Raw genomic sequence first — 18,279 nt, forward strand, 5'->3', positions numbered from 1 at the left:
ATTAAACAGGACATTACCTTTTCCGAGAGCCGTACATGATACTTGAAGATACATAGAGAAAATATACAAACCTCCTCTTTCCGCAGTCTCTTCTCTTCCTTGAGATTTTTTTCCAGTTCTTCGCAGTGCTGTTCTTTCTCGATGAGATTCCGCTGGCTTTCCGACAAATGCGCCTTCAGCTGCCGTTTATCTTCCAAGTGATGTTGACATTGGAGCTGCAGCTCAGCGACCGAGTCCTGCAACGCTTGAACTTCTTCCGCTAGTAGCTGTTTTTCCTTTTGTACCTGGCTCAATTGGTATTCAAGGTCACTTAAAGCTGACTTTGCATTGTTACGAGCGACCTATGAAGAAGAAGAGAGAATTTTCCTGAAAAAGTATCCAATTAATACACAACTTTTCACTCAACCGACATTACAGAGAAACGTCTAAAAGGAAAATTATATAACGTCAACGATTTACTAAACTAAATATAAATAAAGCGACTGGCTCGTACTGGCCTTTGCTGTATCATCACAGATTACTTTGCCTGAACATCTGAAATTCATCTGAATATTTCAACGTTATTGAAAACTTTTTTTTCTTTAACTATATTTAATTTATTTACGAAAAAGTCAACTGTTGCGTTAATTCTGTTCGACAATTTACGAGATACAATGTCAGCAATATTCTGAATAGATTTCATGTCATCATTAATAATAATGCATATAATTTCCTTAATTCTGTTATTTTCCAATCAAACTTTGACATTAGATTTCAGATTAAATTTATAATTTCTTTAGGAAATGACATTATACATTATATATATAAAATACACACCTTACACTCCTGCTGTAAAGACGATACTTGTTCCTTGAGCCGAGAGGTTTCGCACTGACTACGTGCTAACTGCTCCTGTAGTGAAGCTGCTCGAATTTCCAACGCATCTTTCTCTTTTCGTGCATTGTCTAGAAGTTCATCCAATTCGGATTTGTCGGCCAATTCTCTAGCTTGTTCTAGCTCCTCGATCTGAAATTAACAGTATTTCACAAATTGTAAACTTGATTGTCATAGCCACATACCTTGCATCAGTACTTGACTTTCCAAAAGAGTTCACCTGTTAGTAGTTGAACTTTTTGTTTAAAAAAAAATAAAAATAAAACTTCAATTAACATACACAATAGTATAACTTTCATTTCCTTTACGACCACAGACTACGATCCTTCCCTGAATCTATACAAAAATAACTACATTTGTACTCGAAAACTATAATTTCACGTCATAAGTTCACATGGTAGCATTACGAAGATAGAAAAAACAACGCAGAAATTAAGCAATTGTACGAGAAAGAGGAGGGGTGGTGGTGGTTGTCCCGTGATAGTCTTAGTAAGAGTAGTGACAATTTCATAAAATAAGAGTCCTTCAATCTTCAGCAAAATAAACTTTAGCTATTCAAAACTAAGAGTAGACATTAAACTCCTCCATTATGCTTTAATGCAATAATTAATTTTAACTTTTTTTTTTTATGATAAATTCTGGCTTACTACTGAAAAAAAAAAAAAAAAATACGAGTTCTCCAGAAAATCAAATTGTGAAAGCTGTTTCCTCCCAAAGTTCATTCATCAGTAACCCAGAGTAATAATAAAAATAAGAACATTTTTTTAAAAATGGATGTAAATTGGAGTATGTTAGGTTAATAGTGCGATTTACTATGAATCAATAGTGGAATTAACCCAAAGTAAACAGCAATAAATTTTACTTACTGTATTTTAATTTGAGCAGTGACTACCTGCAAGGTAACTGTTTATGCATTCTGTACCCGTAAATATTAACGACGTCAATGTGAATAGCGTAGTAAGTGATGACAGCGCTATCTTCTTGAATTTACACTAAATAAGAAAAGTTCGCTTTTCTGAGTTTGATGCACAAGTCAAAACAGAGATTACATAAGTTTAATAGTTTCTATACTTTATGTGATTTCATATCTCAAACGGGGTACTTATATATATATAAAATTAATAATAATAACTTTCGAACAATTGAATGTGCTTAAAGACAAGGTGTGACGAGAAAAACTAAAGAACTTTAATTCTACAAAATTAAATACAGATAGGTCTATGTATCCACAGTGGAAACTAAAATAACTATTATTAATTTACACACAAAACTAGATATAATGTCGATGTAAATTGCTCTATTATTCCACACTGTTGAGCTAGTTTAAGTGACAGTAGTTGTTCTTATGATAAATGAAATGAAATTAATTATGTATATTTAAATAAATGGATGTAGTTTTACGAAAGGGGTACATATATAAATTGATTGCATATATACTGCCTTTTGCAGTAAATCTACTCTTAGCACCTTCAATAATCTTTTTTTTTTTTTTTTTTTGGGGGGGGGGGATGGTTTTGCATTCCTCGTTGTATGTTGCCATAGGAGCGACAAGTACGAAAAATACGCACCAACCTGTGCTAGGTGGCTACTACAGCAAGATTCCTATTCCAGTCTAGGGGGCCGAAAACTGCTGGGTTCGCGGGAAAGGAACGTCGTGGGAAGCAGGCGCAAAGCGATGGTGGTTATTCTAAATTTCGCTTAAATTTTAATTTGTTATCTGTAGACAAAGTATGTTAGCTCAAACATTGTTCGGAATTGCACTATTTACATATTGCAATCTTCAGGCATTTTCTGCGTACTTACCTGTCATTTCAATGGTTGTTCATTTGCCCATAAGTAGTTAGCCCACTGTACTCAACTTTGAATACCGTGCATAATTCTTTCTTTACTTCACACCTTCCACTCCCTCCCTCCTGTTTCTCCATACATAAGATCTCCACACTTGTGTATCAATTACACGGTGATGAATCAAATTATTACATATACATTACATGTGTGAAACCCTATATCCTTACCAAAATTGGTTGTGCAGATTAATGATTGTCACCAAATAATATGGTTTCACATGATAATTCTTGGTTTACAGTAATAAATTCTACATTACAATCTTATAATATTTTATATATATATATATATATATATATATATATATATATATATATATATATATATATATATATATTTATTATATATATATATATATATATATAAATATATATAATAAATTAATAAATAATATTTTTTTCTAACTTACCTTTGCTCGAGCGTTATCCAAAAGAGTAGACAATCGACTGATTTCAATTTGTCGTGAGGAACTCTCCTCGCGAGCCAAAGCTAGTTCTTGATCCAACTGTTTCCTCTCAGCGTGTGTAGCGTCTACCGTTGATTCCAAGAGTCTCACACGGTCCTGCAGTTGGGCGAGTTCTTGTTCTTTGTTTTCTGCGGACACACGGAGTTCCTGGAGCTGAGCAGTCAGTTCTTCTTGTTTTAGAAGAAGCATCTCACGTTCCTCCTGCGAACTCTGAATAATAATAATAATAATAATAATAATAATAATAATAATAATAATAATAATAATAATAATAATAATAATAATAATAACAACAACATTCTTATTTTATCAATTGAAAATATTCCAATGTTTAATCAACCCATTTGTCTACGAATGAAAATTTTGTCAAACAAGCAGTACAGCTACAGATCATTAGACGTGATGACTGATCTTTATTTAACAATTTTAACAATGATTTTAGATTAGATTCAAAAATCAATTTGAAATTTTAAAACACTTATTTTAAAATAATGTTAATACTGAGGAATGGATTCTATGTATTTTAGATATTCTGATAAACAGGTAAGAAATCATTTTTTTTTTTAATTAGTAAGTTAAAATTCTTTATTAATACACACATAATGAACGAGAATTTACAGTGGAACTCTTAAGCCCAAGTATAATTAGCAGAAAAAGCAATCCCCCACATCTTTTCCGATGTTCTATAACCTAATCAGTAAGATTACGAGAAACTAAGACAAACATTCTTACGAATGACTTCTTTTCAAGTGCTTGTACAAAGATGAACGACTACCAGGAATGACTAGGTCTGACTTGTTTTCAGTAAGACTAAATATTTGTTACGGCAGATTGCAAATGGGAAATAGAACTGACTTCATCTATAATGATTAATCATTAAGCAAATAACGATTGCCATTTTCAAGTCTGAAATTATACATTTTTGGAAAATCTTGTTATAATAGGATAGTTTCTCTTTTTAAGCTAATTTGTAGAAAACCTACATTTGCTATTTCATTGTTTCCACAGTACAATTGTTTTCGCAATTATATCGTAAGTAGACTGTAACTATAAAATGAAAACCGTTAAAGAATGCATTATAATACTTTCTATATTAGAATTACCGCCTTCGAAAATAAATCCTATAAACAGATATAGGGTCAAGCTATGGGTAGAACCCTCTCTCCACACTCCTAGCTAATATAGTTTAAATCATTACGAAATATCACTTTAAAACTACATTTTATTAAATACGTAAAATACTAAATATATGTTGATGTTTCTATTTTATCTCTAGAGAAGACTAAGATTCACAGAGGTTTCTCGGTTGAGTTAAACTCGATACAACTCAGAAGAAAATCTTTCACAGAGTTAGAAAATAAATTAATTTCCCAGATATACTTATTACTAGATCTAATTGGAAATACCATACTAACATCTGTGGGAATTTAATGCTTGTCAGTTCTACATTTAAAAAACCTCATTCAAACAGAATAAAATTTATTGTTTGAACTAATTTCTTCTTAACAGTCTATAAATTAGTGTTATAGGACGAAAACACAAAGGAGCAGATGTAACTTTTATAAAGGCTTAGTTCTCTAAATGGTAATGGCATGTTAGATAAATGGAATCAAAGCATTAGCAATCTACAAAAACAAACTCAAAATATCAAGTCCATTAAGAATAATAATAAAGACCACTCAACCTCATTCCCATTACAGTCAGGACTAACAGATTACAAACAACTGCATAAGAATGGTTTCTGAGTAGTGATTATCCCCCTCCCCCCTTTTCGCCTTTTCTAACAGGTTACAAAAGTTATTCTGTAGATAGTATGGTCAATTCAAGTATTTAAGAAGCGGTCTGTGATTATAAAGTCTTAAACAGGGCTGACCAAAAAAAATACATTAAAAAGATAAAAAAAATTAGTTCTTTCGGGATTGTCCAAACAGCTCGGAAGGAGACCAAGCATACGATATAAGAAATAAGAATTTTACACAAGACATCACTTCTCGAAAAACTAGTCTACGGATCTTATTAGGATTAAGGATCTAGAAATAAACTTTGACAAAGGTAGAGTCCACCGTATGCAAAGAGATATTATATACAATAATTAAGCATCAAAATCCTAAACATTATAACGCCTATATAATTATACACCAAAATTTCTGTAAGAATCTGGTTTCTATTGTTCTCTTGTTCTACATACAGCAACACTAAAAACTTCGTAACTGCAAATGACAATGTGCTATGAACAGTGATGAAAATTTTCCGGAAAATTTTGAAACGGAAAATTTTCCGGAAAATTTTCCGATTCATAAAAACATACTCCACTTATTCCTACATCGTTGTTTAGTCGAGATGTGAGGTGGAAAATTTTCTTCTATATTTTTCCGGAAAATTTTCCGTTCTTAACAAATATCAGTGATTAAGTAACAATTCATCAGTATTCATAAAATTGATTGAATTCATATATAGAAACGTTAAAAAGTGAAAGATCGTTGAAAGAATCTGAAAATTTTCATGGCTCATACAATTTTCAGTACGATGTAGGAACTAGTGGAACAATTTTTCATAAATCGAAAAATTGTCTGTCCTGTAAATTGTTTCCGATTCATAAAAACATACTCCACTTATTCCTATATCGTTGTCTAGTTGAGATGTGAGGTGGGAAATTTTCTTCTATATTTTTCCGGAAAATTTTCCGTTCTTAACAAATATCAATGATCAAGTAACAATTCGTCAGTATTCATAAAATTGATTGAATTCATATATAGAAATGTTAGAAAGTGAAAGATCGTTTAAAGAATCTGAAAATGTTCATGTTTAGATAATTTTCAGTACTATGTAGGAACAAGTGGAACAGTTTTCCATGAATCGAAAAATTGTCTGTCCTGTACAGTGATTAAAATTTTCCGAAAAATTTTGAAACGGAAAATTTTCCGATTCGTAAAAGAATAGTCTACTTATTCCTACATTGTTGTTTAACCGTGATGTGAGGTGGAGAATTTTCTTTTATATATAGAGAGAAACACTGTGTAAAATTTTATTTCCCAACTTGAAATACAAAATTTTCCGGTTCCCGAAAGCTAATTGGAAAATTATAATTTGTTGCTGACTAACCTTCCTCTACTGAAATTCAATTTTGTAGCTCTATGTGCAGTTAAATATAGTGGAAAATTTTCCACCTAACATCACTATACATAATGTCCAAGATTGTCAGGCCTATGAAAAGTGTTTTCCACTTGTTTCTACATCGTGATGAAAATTTTCCGATCTATGAAAATTCCTCTCACTTGTTTCTACAGAGCAATAAAACTTTCCGATTCAGAAAACAGTTGTTTTACTTCTTGCTTGGAAATGATGAAAACTTTCCGACTCATAAAAAATTCTTCAATTTTTCCATATAATGCAGAAAATATTTCGATTCATGAAAAATTGTTTAACTTGTTCCTACATAGTACTGAAAATTGTCTGATCCATGAAAATTTTCTGATTCTTTAAACGATCTTTCAGTTTTTAACATTTCTATACATGAATTCAATCAATTTCATGATTGATGAGGAATTGTTACTTGATTACTGATATTTTTTTAGAACGGAAAATTTTCCGGAAAAATATAGTGGAAAATTTTCCACCTAACATCACTATACATAATGTCCAAGATTGTCAGGCCTATGAAAAGTGTTTTCCACTTGTTTCTACATCGTGATGAAAATTTTCCGATCTATGAAAATTCCTCTCACTTGTTTCTACAGAGCAATAAAACTTTCCGATTCAGAAAACAGTTGTTTTACTTCTTGCTTGGAAATGATGAAAACTTTCCGACTCATAAAAAATTCTTCAATTTTTCCATATAATGCAGAAAATATTTCGATTCATGAAAAATTGTTTAACTTGTTCCTACATAGTACTGAAAATTGTCTGAGCCATGAAAATTTTCTGATTCTTTAAACGATCTTTCAGTTTTTAACATTTCTATACATGAATTCAATCAATTTCATGATTGATGAGGAATTGTTACTTGATTACTGATATTTTTTTAGAACGGAAAATTTTCCGGAAAAATATAGCGGAAAATTTTCCGGAAAATTTTCCGAAATGGAAAATTTTCCGCGGAAAATTTTCCGCCTCACATCACTAGCTATGAATCACATTAACGGTCCAGCTATCTCAAATTTTTCGATACATCTCTGTATTAAAGTACTACTACTTTTTCAAATGTGGTTCACGAAAAGCAGTCAAGGCGTTATTCTGAATATTCTACTTGATTGTTTCCAGCACGGTAAAAAGAAATGTAATATAGTAGTAGATTAAAATTATTACAAAGCTTCAAAACAAATAAATAATTTTATTCTAATATCAAATATAAGTTGATATTTTGGTTCACACTCCCTGATATTTAGATCTGCCAAAGTTAGTTCAGGTTAAGTCACTCAAAATAGATAAAATTAATTTAGCTCTTCTTCAGAAATAGGCTTTTGATACCTTCGTATGAGGGAGTGAGTTTCCTATGAGTGTTGGATACGGGAAACATCTGGTGGACTCTTGTGAAGAGTTTGCAATGGACACGGGCATTTTCAGTGTAGAGGAGATACTTGTGATTGTCGTGCTACGCAGGTAATGCATTGTGGGGCTTCATTAAGAAGAAGATTAGGCAGTGCGGTTGTGATTCCAACGAACCTCTACGAGTGGCTGTTCGATACACCTAAGAGACGACTCCGAAAAATACAGTACATAAGAGTAAATGGCGGCGTATCAGATTGTTGTGATAGTGGAGGAATTTACAATGACTTTATAGATCCATAAGAGGCCCATTTGTATTTGTTATTTATATAATGAAACTTAATTTTTAGTTGTATATAGAACGAATAATTAGAAACAAAAGTGTATTGGGACTTTCCACTCATTCTATATAACTTCATGACTTCTGAATGGAAAATTTTGAAGTCTGTGGCGTGTATCATCACAGAGGGAACTACTGCAACGACTATTCTGAATATTCATATGAAGGGAATTTAAAGAAACCCATGGAATATTTGAGAAAATGTACTAAGAATGACGATGGACATAAGCGTTTGTGCATAGTACGTAGTAGTACGCTGTTTATTAGATCTTCCAATGGCTTCAGACATAACCACCTTGTATTTATAAACCCCCTAATATTTTTTTGATCGACAGCAAATATTCATAGCAAATACTCTTACATGTGTCAAACATTAAAACGTACAACCCACGTGGCTCTGTTTGCAAAGATTAGCATGAGTTCTGTTCTGATTTTTAATTCGACAACTTTCGAAATCTAAACTTGTTATACTCTGCTACTCGCTTAGGTTAGAGAATTTTAGCTTACCTTTAACAGATCGACAAGTTTTTGTTCCCTGTCGGGGCCTGGTGGCTCTCCTTCCCTCAATAGAAGTTGCTGGAGAGTGTCTACTTTGCCTCTTGTATCTTCCAACTTCTCCGTTTGCCGGCAGAGAGATTCCAGAAGCACCGCTTTCTCCTCCGTCAGACGCTCGTTGTCTGCCTGGAGCTCCGTCAACTGGGTCTGCAAATCCGCCAACTCTTGTAACGTTGCTTGGAGTTCCTCGTTTGTACTGCAACCAAGTAATCTTTTAATCTCCACTTTACTTAAAAAGTCACAAAATACTCACGAAAACCTTATGTCTGTTTGAAATGCAATTAAATAATCTTCAGAAATCAGATTCAGCATTCGTTTACGAATTGTAGTATCACTCTTCCGAATATTTAAGTAAGTTCAACAGGTGACACTAACAGAATGCCAGAAGGTGATTATTATTATTATTATTATTATTATTATTAATTATTATTTAGATGATTGAAAATTTTATTTCCACATCGAATTGACGTAGTTTACTTTTTCCTCTATTTCTTACAGACTATTACATTACATAAATCATCATCACTATCTGTGCGAATTTCAAGAATACTTAGATTTGAGTACTTTTTTTCGAACAGCACTATTGTTTTATCAAAACATTTTATTAAATATGTACACACATACTTTAGTAATTTTTTTCATTCATTCATTTATTTATTTATTTATTTATTTATTTATTGTATAGTCTTGTTCAAAAAATTTGGCCACTTATCTTGCTTTAAAAGCCCATATTCTGGCAACCGTGCAGAGAATTCAAATGGTTTAGTTCTAAACGATTTCAAGTAGCCTAAGAAAATTAACATTTGTTTGATTTTAATACCACATGTAAGAGAGTACAGGACTTTTCTGAGAGATGAATGGCCAAGTTTTTTTCTTTTTTTTTTTTTCGGAACTGTACATACAATCAAGTTAAAAACACACAACATCAACTTGCCTTCAGAAATTCTGCATTTATTTTTACGTGAAAATGAAGACAACCAAAGCACGTATGTGTTTTCAGCATAATTTATTCTAAGCCTGTACATGAAAGCAACTTACCTAAAGAGTAAGAATGAAGAACTCAAAGCAGGGATGTCCAGCTCGCGAGACACTGAAGATTAACAATGCAAAATGTATGAAAGGAAATACCTCTGATTTATAAGCCCATCCCATATGTAGTTTTTTTTTTTTTTTTTTTTTTTTTTTCAATGACTGCTGAAATAACGCTTTCTGACGAGCGAATACTTTAGACGGCACATGCCATAATGTGTCATATAGGGAAGTATTGTGAAGCAGTGTGTATAAGGAGAACGGTCTACTACACGTTTTGGAATTATAGTTTGAGTGATCATAGCAATGTTTGAGGACCAAACACGGCATGTCATGCTGTATGAATTACACCAGGGACATTCAACCAACGCAGTGCCACGAAACATCGATACTGTACATGGTCAGAGGGTGCTGGGGATGTGCAAAGTGCTCGAGATGGTTCCAGAGGTTTCGGGCTTGGGACATCAGCCTCAATGAACCATGAGAAGGGAAATCTGTGTAGCTGGACAACGATGACCTGCGAGCAGCGTTGGAGATAAATTCAATACAAACTGTTGAACTACCCAGCGAACTCCATGTCACCCATTCGACTGCTCATCATCATCATCATCTGCAGGAGCTTGGATACGTGTCGAAGCTTGGTAAATGGATACTCCACGCGTTAACGCTTCAACAGAAGTAGAAGCATTTATCTCACCCGTCATAAATGTGAGTCACTTCTGGGCAGAATGGTGACAGAGGATGAAAGGTAGCCGCAGGAATTGTGCTAAAACAGGACTTCCACTCCTGCAAAGGGATGGATGTTGAGTGGTAGGATATCCGTGAAATAACACATTTTGAGCTCTTGCAACGTAACCAGACAATGCAGAGGTCTACTGTCAACAACTTCAACGCCTATGGACTGCATTGTTGGAAAAACGCTTCGCTCTGGTTTATCGCAAGGGTGTGTTCATCCAAGGTGATAACACGCGTCCGTATACGGTAAGAAGGGCCTATGCTAAGACTGAAAAATATACCTGCGAGAAAATCCCCACCCGGTGTTTTCACCGATCTTGCACGGAGAGACTTGTCATTTTCGCAGCCTACAAAACCACTTTTTTTCCAGGAAAACCCTGCAAGATGAAAATAACATTGACCCAGTTCTTTGCCTCCAGTGACTTCTTTCAGTGGAGGATTCAACAACTGGTTGACAAGTGGCAGAATACTGAGTGCGATGGAGACTATTTTCCTGATTAACAGTAGTGTTGCAGGTTATTTATCGTTCTTTCCCTCAAGGGGCGAAAATACATTACTTATGGGATGACCCGGCGAAAGCCTGTTCCATGAATAATAAACCTGTAATTTGTTGTAACAGTATGATAGGAACGGAGCTGCGGTCCCCAAAACCCTTTATAAGTTTTAATACAGCTCACGGACAGTAAAAGGTTCAGCACCCAACTTTAACAAATAAAGGTGTTTAAACTTAAACAACGGGGATTGAGAATATAATTGAAGAGTGCTTTGTGAGTCTTTTTTTCCTGCTACATTTACAACTAGGTACTCTATGTACATTGTACTGAATCTTTATCAACATCACCCAAAACTACCCTAAAACAGAAGTAAATTTTTTGGGTACCCATACGAATAACAATCTCGGAAAACAGGCAGCTTACTCGACCCCTCTGAACTGTGGGTTGATATGCAGGAACGTTAATCATTTGCTTTAAGACACGGAACAGCAAAGAACAAGATTGAAAACAAATATGAGAGTGTGTGCATAGTGCACAATCATTTAATTCAAGGTTGAAAGGAATGATATAATGCGCAGAATATTTCAATAATGTACAGCTACATTCAAAATTGTTCAAATTGTCACCTAGCAATGGATTTTCTCTAGTCCATCTTCCAAAGTTACCAACTGATAAATCAAATAACATTACGTACTTATCATTTTTAAACAAATTTCTGGTGTTGGAAATCTAGTAGTTGTGATTTCGAGAGGTTGTTTACTTTATGGAGTATCAAAGAATATACTTCAGTAACACCAGTCACTTAGTATTTCCCGAATGAAATGGTAGAGAATTATAGAAATTCAGCAGTATCCTTTGAATTAATACAATATTTCGAACAAAACATGAAATTTGAAACAAACCTTCGCTAATAATGAGAATCTTTCAAACATATGTCCTAAAATTTTTGGCCCATAATTTAAATATTTATCCACTTCTACAATAGATATAAGAAAATTTCACACACATGACTGAAGTCAAGAAAAATTATTTTTATTACCTGTAGTGCGTCTCCTCCATCTGCAAGATTCGGTCCTGCAAACAAGCAACAGAAACCTCGCTGAGGCTGCTGCTTGACTGCTTGTCCCATTCTGGAGTGGGGCAAGAAGCATCCACAGTATCCCCAAGTTCTCCTTCAGTGTGTGGTGACATCTCCTAAAATTTAAATAAGTGGCATTTTAAATATTGTTTCAAATTATTTCCCTTTAAACTTCAAGGGAAATTATCACGCAAATTTCAAATTCTTCAATTACGTTTAGAAATTACTATTCTCAAAGTTACCAAAAATTTACAATTTCCAGCTTGTTTTTCTTTCGTTCTTCCAACAGCATTTTCAAAACATTATTTCTTAACATAACTTACAAAACCACTTTCATCATACTTAAGAAGAAAAATATAGTTAAACTGAACTAATGCTATTCTTATTGTTACAATACACAAGAGAATTTTAAAAAATGCATTGTAAACCTCGATTTAAAGAATCTCGAATCAATAGACTTTAGATTTAAGACAGTGACTCAATTAATGTAGTCAGACTGACAGATTAATGCGAACATTTCACACAATTTAGATCTTTGATTATTAAGAAAAACATTGAAAGCGAAAATAACTGAGCTTTTCCTCTTCTAATTCGTAGCTTCTGTTACTAATATGCTATTGTCCTGTTCAAAATAACAATCTTCATCTATCTTGGTTTAGAAGGCTATATTCTGACAAGTGTGAATAGGAAATTCTAATACTTTGAATCTATATAAAGACTTCTATTGGCAAAGAAAATCCACATGTATTTGATTTACTTGCAAGGGTAGGCAAGAACACAAATTTCTGAAGAGAAGTGAGTGGCCATTTCTAATTATTTATTTATTTTTTGAACAAGACTACATTAAATATTTTACATTTAAATTATATAGAACAAGTGTATTATTCTATTTTGAATATTGTTCATAACACAATACTCAATTTAACGGACTCCCTTTCTCTCCAATTAATCTGTTCAACGAGGGTTTATTACCCAATCAGTTTTCTGTCAGTCCTTTACACAATGTTTACGAAAATTAGTTTGCCACGAATTGAACAAAATTAATTTGAATTAAATTTACCAAAATTAACTCAGGAAAAGAGGCAGCTTTGAAAAAGGAGTAAGACAGACTCATATTTTTCCAAAACTGTTCATTCCAGTGCTGGAAGTTTTCAGGAATCTGAAATGGGAAGGCTCTGAATAAAAGTTAATCGAAACTCTTGTCTGTCTTATATTCTGACGACATAATCTGCTTCGAAGTCCAAGAGATCTACAATAAAATGGATGAACTGAAGGGAAACATTAAAAAACTAAAAATCGATTTACGAAAAACAAAGGTAATGCGCAACCAACAAATTGCGACGAAATACGAAGTTATATGGAAAAATGAATGAATATGGTTAAGATAAATAAGGAAATAATTAGAAGATTTAAAATACGAAATTCGTTGGGACTATGCTTAACAATGTGAAATACACGCGCCTTCTGTTTTTAAGCCCATTGATTTATGTGGGAAATTACTTGTCTGTTTACTTGGAAATGAAGTGGAATTTTAATGGTTCGATGTTTACTGATTTCTTCTCCAAACTTATTTAAATGTCGCGAGCGGTAAATGTAGTTATTTCTTTATCTGCACCCTAAACTCTATCTACTACATAGCACGGATAAGGCGACTAGTCCTCCCATGTGGCTCAAACAAATATATGAGAAACAAAACTGAAAAGAGTGGAGAGGAGAGAGATTGACAATTAGAATTAGGTATTCCACATATACAAAAACTGAGTAATCAATCATTACATAGTGAGCTGCGTAATAAAGGGCATGTCAAATTACACTTTCTACCATAAGTACTTTCTATATCATCAAAAAGGAGAGTCTCCACACATCTTAAGAATTCATTCAGTTCACATGAAATATTAACACTATAGAAAAATCAACTTAAGTGATATAAAAGGGGAGGATTTTTAAAAATATTTCTTCGTATTTCTCAAGATCGGAGAACATGAATGATACGAAATTGAGTATGAAAACCACGCGCCTGGTATTTTGCCTCACAATAACACTATTTTAAATTAACTTTTTGCATTGAAGGACTAGTTTGAAAAGTCACAATTTAATGTTTAAAAGACATCTGAATAAATGTCATAACATTTCAAAACTACATTTCTGACATTTTGCTTTGCAGAAATGAACAATTTCTTACGCAGTCTACTATTTTAGAAAGATTGAAGTACACCATTATGTCACAAAATATTACATAATAGCAATAATAACCACCTGTTTTTATTTGAAAACTTTAGCGGTCTTCTTACATAAAATTGTTAATTTGCTCCAGATGTTCGTTATACCTAAAACAACATCCACTACATTAAAACTGACTTTTAAACTGTTGTGAACTTCTTCGAAATAAGTTTAAATTTATAATTCAACTAAATACTTATTTTATTGCAGAATTAATTAAATATATATTACATGCTAAAACTTCAACGTGTCGAAATTGGATGTGATCTTGTTGCTAAAAAGATAAAATTCTAGTCACATGTCAGGCAGGACAACAAGACTCTACCCAAGCTGTGACTCGTAATTATTTGTCCTCATCAACATGCGAGATAACTCATCAGTAAGGCGTAGTCGGCCTTGGGTGCTGCTTTGCAAAAATCTCACACACACGCTCGCACACTTATTATTAAGCACATCCCACATGCAGTATCATCAGTCCCTATTGTTTAAGAATTCTTCCAAACAAGTTATTCTTTGCCAGTATAAAAAAATAAACTTAGAACAAACATCATACATTTGGTCTTGTTATAATTCTAAGGCTATATTATTCACTTAACGTTTCACGTTATGTAATCTCTCCTGTTACATAAAGGCAATAAAGGAAGATTAATGTTAAGTTTCCATGAACAATGTTACATTTACTATTTGAAGAAAGAAAATTTTTAAAACTATAAATAGCTTTATACATAATTTAGGTTCTGTATAACTACTCACTCCTATTCAAACTATATCATTTTTTAAAATGAAATTAATTTGCGATTGATCTTAAGCTCAACTTTTAACTACCGAAGGGTTGAAATTTATTTCACAGCAGTAGCTTCAAAAATATACTATTTCTATCTGGCAATGAAGATATTTTTACTATATTTTGTTACTAACTCATTAATAATAATGATAATCGCTCGATGTCAACCATAATAAATATTAACGCAATGCCTTGATTGAGGCATAGCAACTTCTATTATTTCCACCAGAAACTTCTGCTGATATATCTCTCGAATGACAAAAACAAATTGGTAAATATGATCAAATCCTTCTTTCATCGAAAGATTCAGAAACTTTATTCTTCCAGAAGTTTACTCGTCCAAGATACCAAAGAAAATTTCGCACTAATACTTCCCTTTCTTTGTAACCTTACATTTTTATTCTATAGATCTGAAGAATAGATCCAATAGCTTTTGCAGCAGTACCGTTTAAAAATAATACGAACGCCAGTGTGAGTATGAAGGTAAGAGTAAGTATACAGTGTGGAACGTAAGTATTTAATCCTTCAACAATTTTTACTCAATGATAAAGAATATTTTAAATCCAAGCAGTATGCTGATTTCTAAAATCAAGGAAACATTTAATATAGTGTCACCAATAGTGTTGATACTTACTAAATTTACACCCGAATTATTTGGTTTGGTTAATTGAAGTTTAGAGTTACTTTTCAAGCACCGAGACTAAATCAGACGTGAACCTACAGTTTAGGGTGAAATCTGAAGCACTGTAATGAGCTTAAATTTTAATACTCTTCCACCAGCATCTAATGTGGGGACCGCGTTCACAAAGCGCGCGCGCGCGCTAGCCACCAGATTACGGAGTAAGACCTAACCCGAATTACTGTTTTTGGTGTGGAAAAGAGCATGTTAACCTTTTGAGATTGTAATGCATTAGTTGAACTCAATATTAACATTATCACAATTATAAAATATGTATTTAGAAAGCTCCACAAACTTTCTATCTGAAATTGCTGCCAAAATCTTAAAACTATACCGGCATGGGATAGCGGAACTCCAATATTTTATTTAACGAACCAATTCCATTGCACAGGGATTGGAAGCTACGTAAATATTGTTTTAAGTCAGTACAGAACGATCTTTCCTAATATGTTAGTGCAGGAAGAATAGAGAAATTCGTTAAAATCAATATTGAAATCCATGTGTAAGGACATGGTGGCCTTGAAGTTGCTTTAATGTCTTGTGCTAATCGAGAGTAACTAAACAGTCCTTGTAAATTTATACCGAAGCCTGAAAAAACAGGTTTTAACCCTTCGTTTACTAATTTATCAGATTCTTTAAATAGTTGATGGCAGTTGCACGCATTGGTTGTTTAAAATGCTGTAACTCACTATTTGTTAATTTTTAAGGAAACAAAAATTAAATGTTAAAAGACACTCTGCAAAAGAGTTCACAGTTAAATGTGTTGAAGTTTCAATGTTATATCTTAAGACCAATGCAAGAACGAATTTTTGGTCGAGAACCAGGAACACGCGTCTCCCTTCGTTCGCTAACTGTAATCTTTCATGCTAATATTATTGTAGTAGTTAAAGTTTTATCATTACATTGTAAATTTGAAACAAACATAACACGTACATGTCCAACAATACTTGGTGGTGCAGATGATGGATGTCGTCTCAGAAGAAGTTCCTTTTCAGTGTCAGAAAGTGGGGAGCCCTCCGGATGCTGCGATGAGAGCTCCTTTAGTCTTCCACGAAGAGCTCGATTCTCTGCAGTCAGCTGTTGAAGGCGCTCTTCCAACTCCGCCACCTGAGATTGGTCCTACGGAAACAGAAATTAATACATTATAGTAATACACAATCTTCCACTTTGTATGTCTACAACTGTTCGCAATGTCTTAATTCAACCCATTATGATTTTGGTAAATATGCATAGGATGGCAATAAACACATTGACCACTACTACTACTACTACTAATAATAATAATAATAATAGTACATTAAAGCAACCAAACAAATAACTAATTTCTGAAAAGCTAAATATCTGAACGTAATTTAATACAAACTTCCTTGCCCCTAAATAATTTTCACTTTACTCGTCTCTGCAATAAGGTCTATTTGGAAGCAAACTACACCACACTTATGGCGTAGGCTAGAGTTCCCCCAAATAGTCTTCCAAATGGGGACTATTATTATTATTATTATTATTATTATTAGTAGTAGTAGTAGTAGTAGTAGTAGTAGTAGTAGTAGTAGTAGTAGTTGTTGTTGTAGTTGTTGTTTAGTTTAATCTCACGATTAAGTATCAAGACTAAGGGAAATGGCGATGATGAGATGGATAATATTGGTCAAATTACGAAAGTGGGAGCAAACGGGAGAAACTAGAAAACCCACGCATACTATACCTGTCTACCCCCCCCCCCCCAAAATAACATCTGAATTAAGATCATTTAGACATATAAAATATATATTAATATATTAGGGTGGTCCTTATTTTTCGACTTCTGAGTTTTCTTCTCATCCCCTTAAATTGTTACATAATAGACGAAAATAACCTATGAGAAAAATTAGCGTAATTGAATAATAAATGATGCTCCACGCTACCTCAAGTTATGAATGACTTTACAGTATACAACATGAGAAAGAGTTATTTTGTAAGTTTGGAAAAACAATTGTTAAGTTAATAAACATATACTATGAAGGTAATAACTATTATATAATGGAAATATCGTCAGATGTTTGTGTGTGAACTGGTACTCCAAAACAGACCTGCACGATGACCACCATGATGGTAGTATACAGTAGTGGATGCGGTTTTACTTCCATTACTCCTATTCAAGATATGGTATCACTCCCCCTAATCATTCCAAATTTGCAAGATATCTTTGCCTTATATTGTATACTGTAAATGCATGCAAAACTTGAGGTCGTTTGGGGCATCACAATAAATATCATTCAATTGTGCCAAATTTTTTCATGGGCTACTCTGGTCTGATATGGAACCATTTTAGGGGATGAAAGATTAAAAAATACTTGTATTGTAAGAAAATTTATGAAACCAGTTTAAAACTTAGTATTTTGGCGTGAAATAAAAACCTTAAACACAACCAAGGAAAGTTTACATTTGTTTCATTCATTACCACGTGCTTCGCTTGGGAAATTTTGGACTTTTTTTCAAAATTTTGCTTTAAATTGATAACGCATACTTTGTTTCGCTTCTCTACAGCACAAAAACTCATTTGATTAGTGGTTGATGTTGATAATAATATAGAACCTCTAAAGTAAACTAGGAATTTCGAAAAGATTTTTTTCTAATTATGAGTTCCAAAGGATTAACCCTTATATATATATATATATATATATATATATATATATATATATATATATATATATATATAT

General features: G+C 33.1%; 1 protein-coding gene across 6 annotated transcripts in view; it reads right to left on the bottom strand.

The window, feature by feature from the left end:
- LOC145693133 (cytospin-A-like) overlaps positions 1–18,279 on the bottom strand; it is a 491,676-nt gene that overhangs the window by 61,491 nt on the left and 411,906 nt on the right. For all 6 annotated transcript variants that reach the window (XM_081768863.1, XM_081768862.1, XM_081768864.1 and 3 more), the window contains 6 exons: positions 16,517–16,702; positions 11,862–12,016; positions 8,517–8,760; positions 3,128–3,394; positions 817–1,005; positions 72–341 (listed from right to left, as the gene is read on the bottom strand). In XM_081768863.1, the coding sequence (XP_081624989.1) occupies positions 72–341; positions 817–1,005; positions 3,128–3,394; positions 8,517–8,760; positions 11,862–12,016; positions 16,517–16,702 (1,311 nt within the window). The remainder of the gene's footprint in view (positions 1–71; positions 342–816; positions 1,006–3,127; positions 3,395–8,516; positions 8,761–11,861; positions 12,017–16,516; positions 16,703–18,279) is intronic.

This window comes from Thermobia domestica, chromosome 8 (assembly GCF_964235325.1).
Source record: "Thermobia domestica chromosome 8, izTheDome1.hap1.1, whole genome shotgun sequence".
Taxonomy (NCBI): domain Eukaryota; kingdom Metazoa; phylum Arthropoda; class Insecta; order Zygentoma; family Lepismatidae; genus Thermobia; species Thermobia domestica.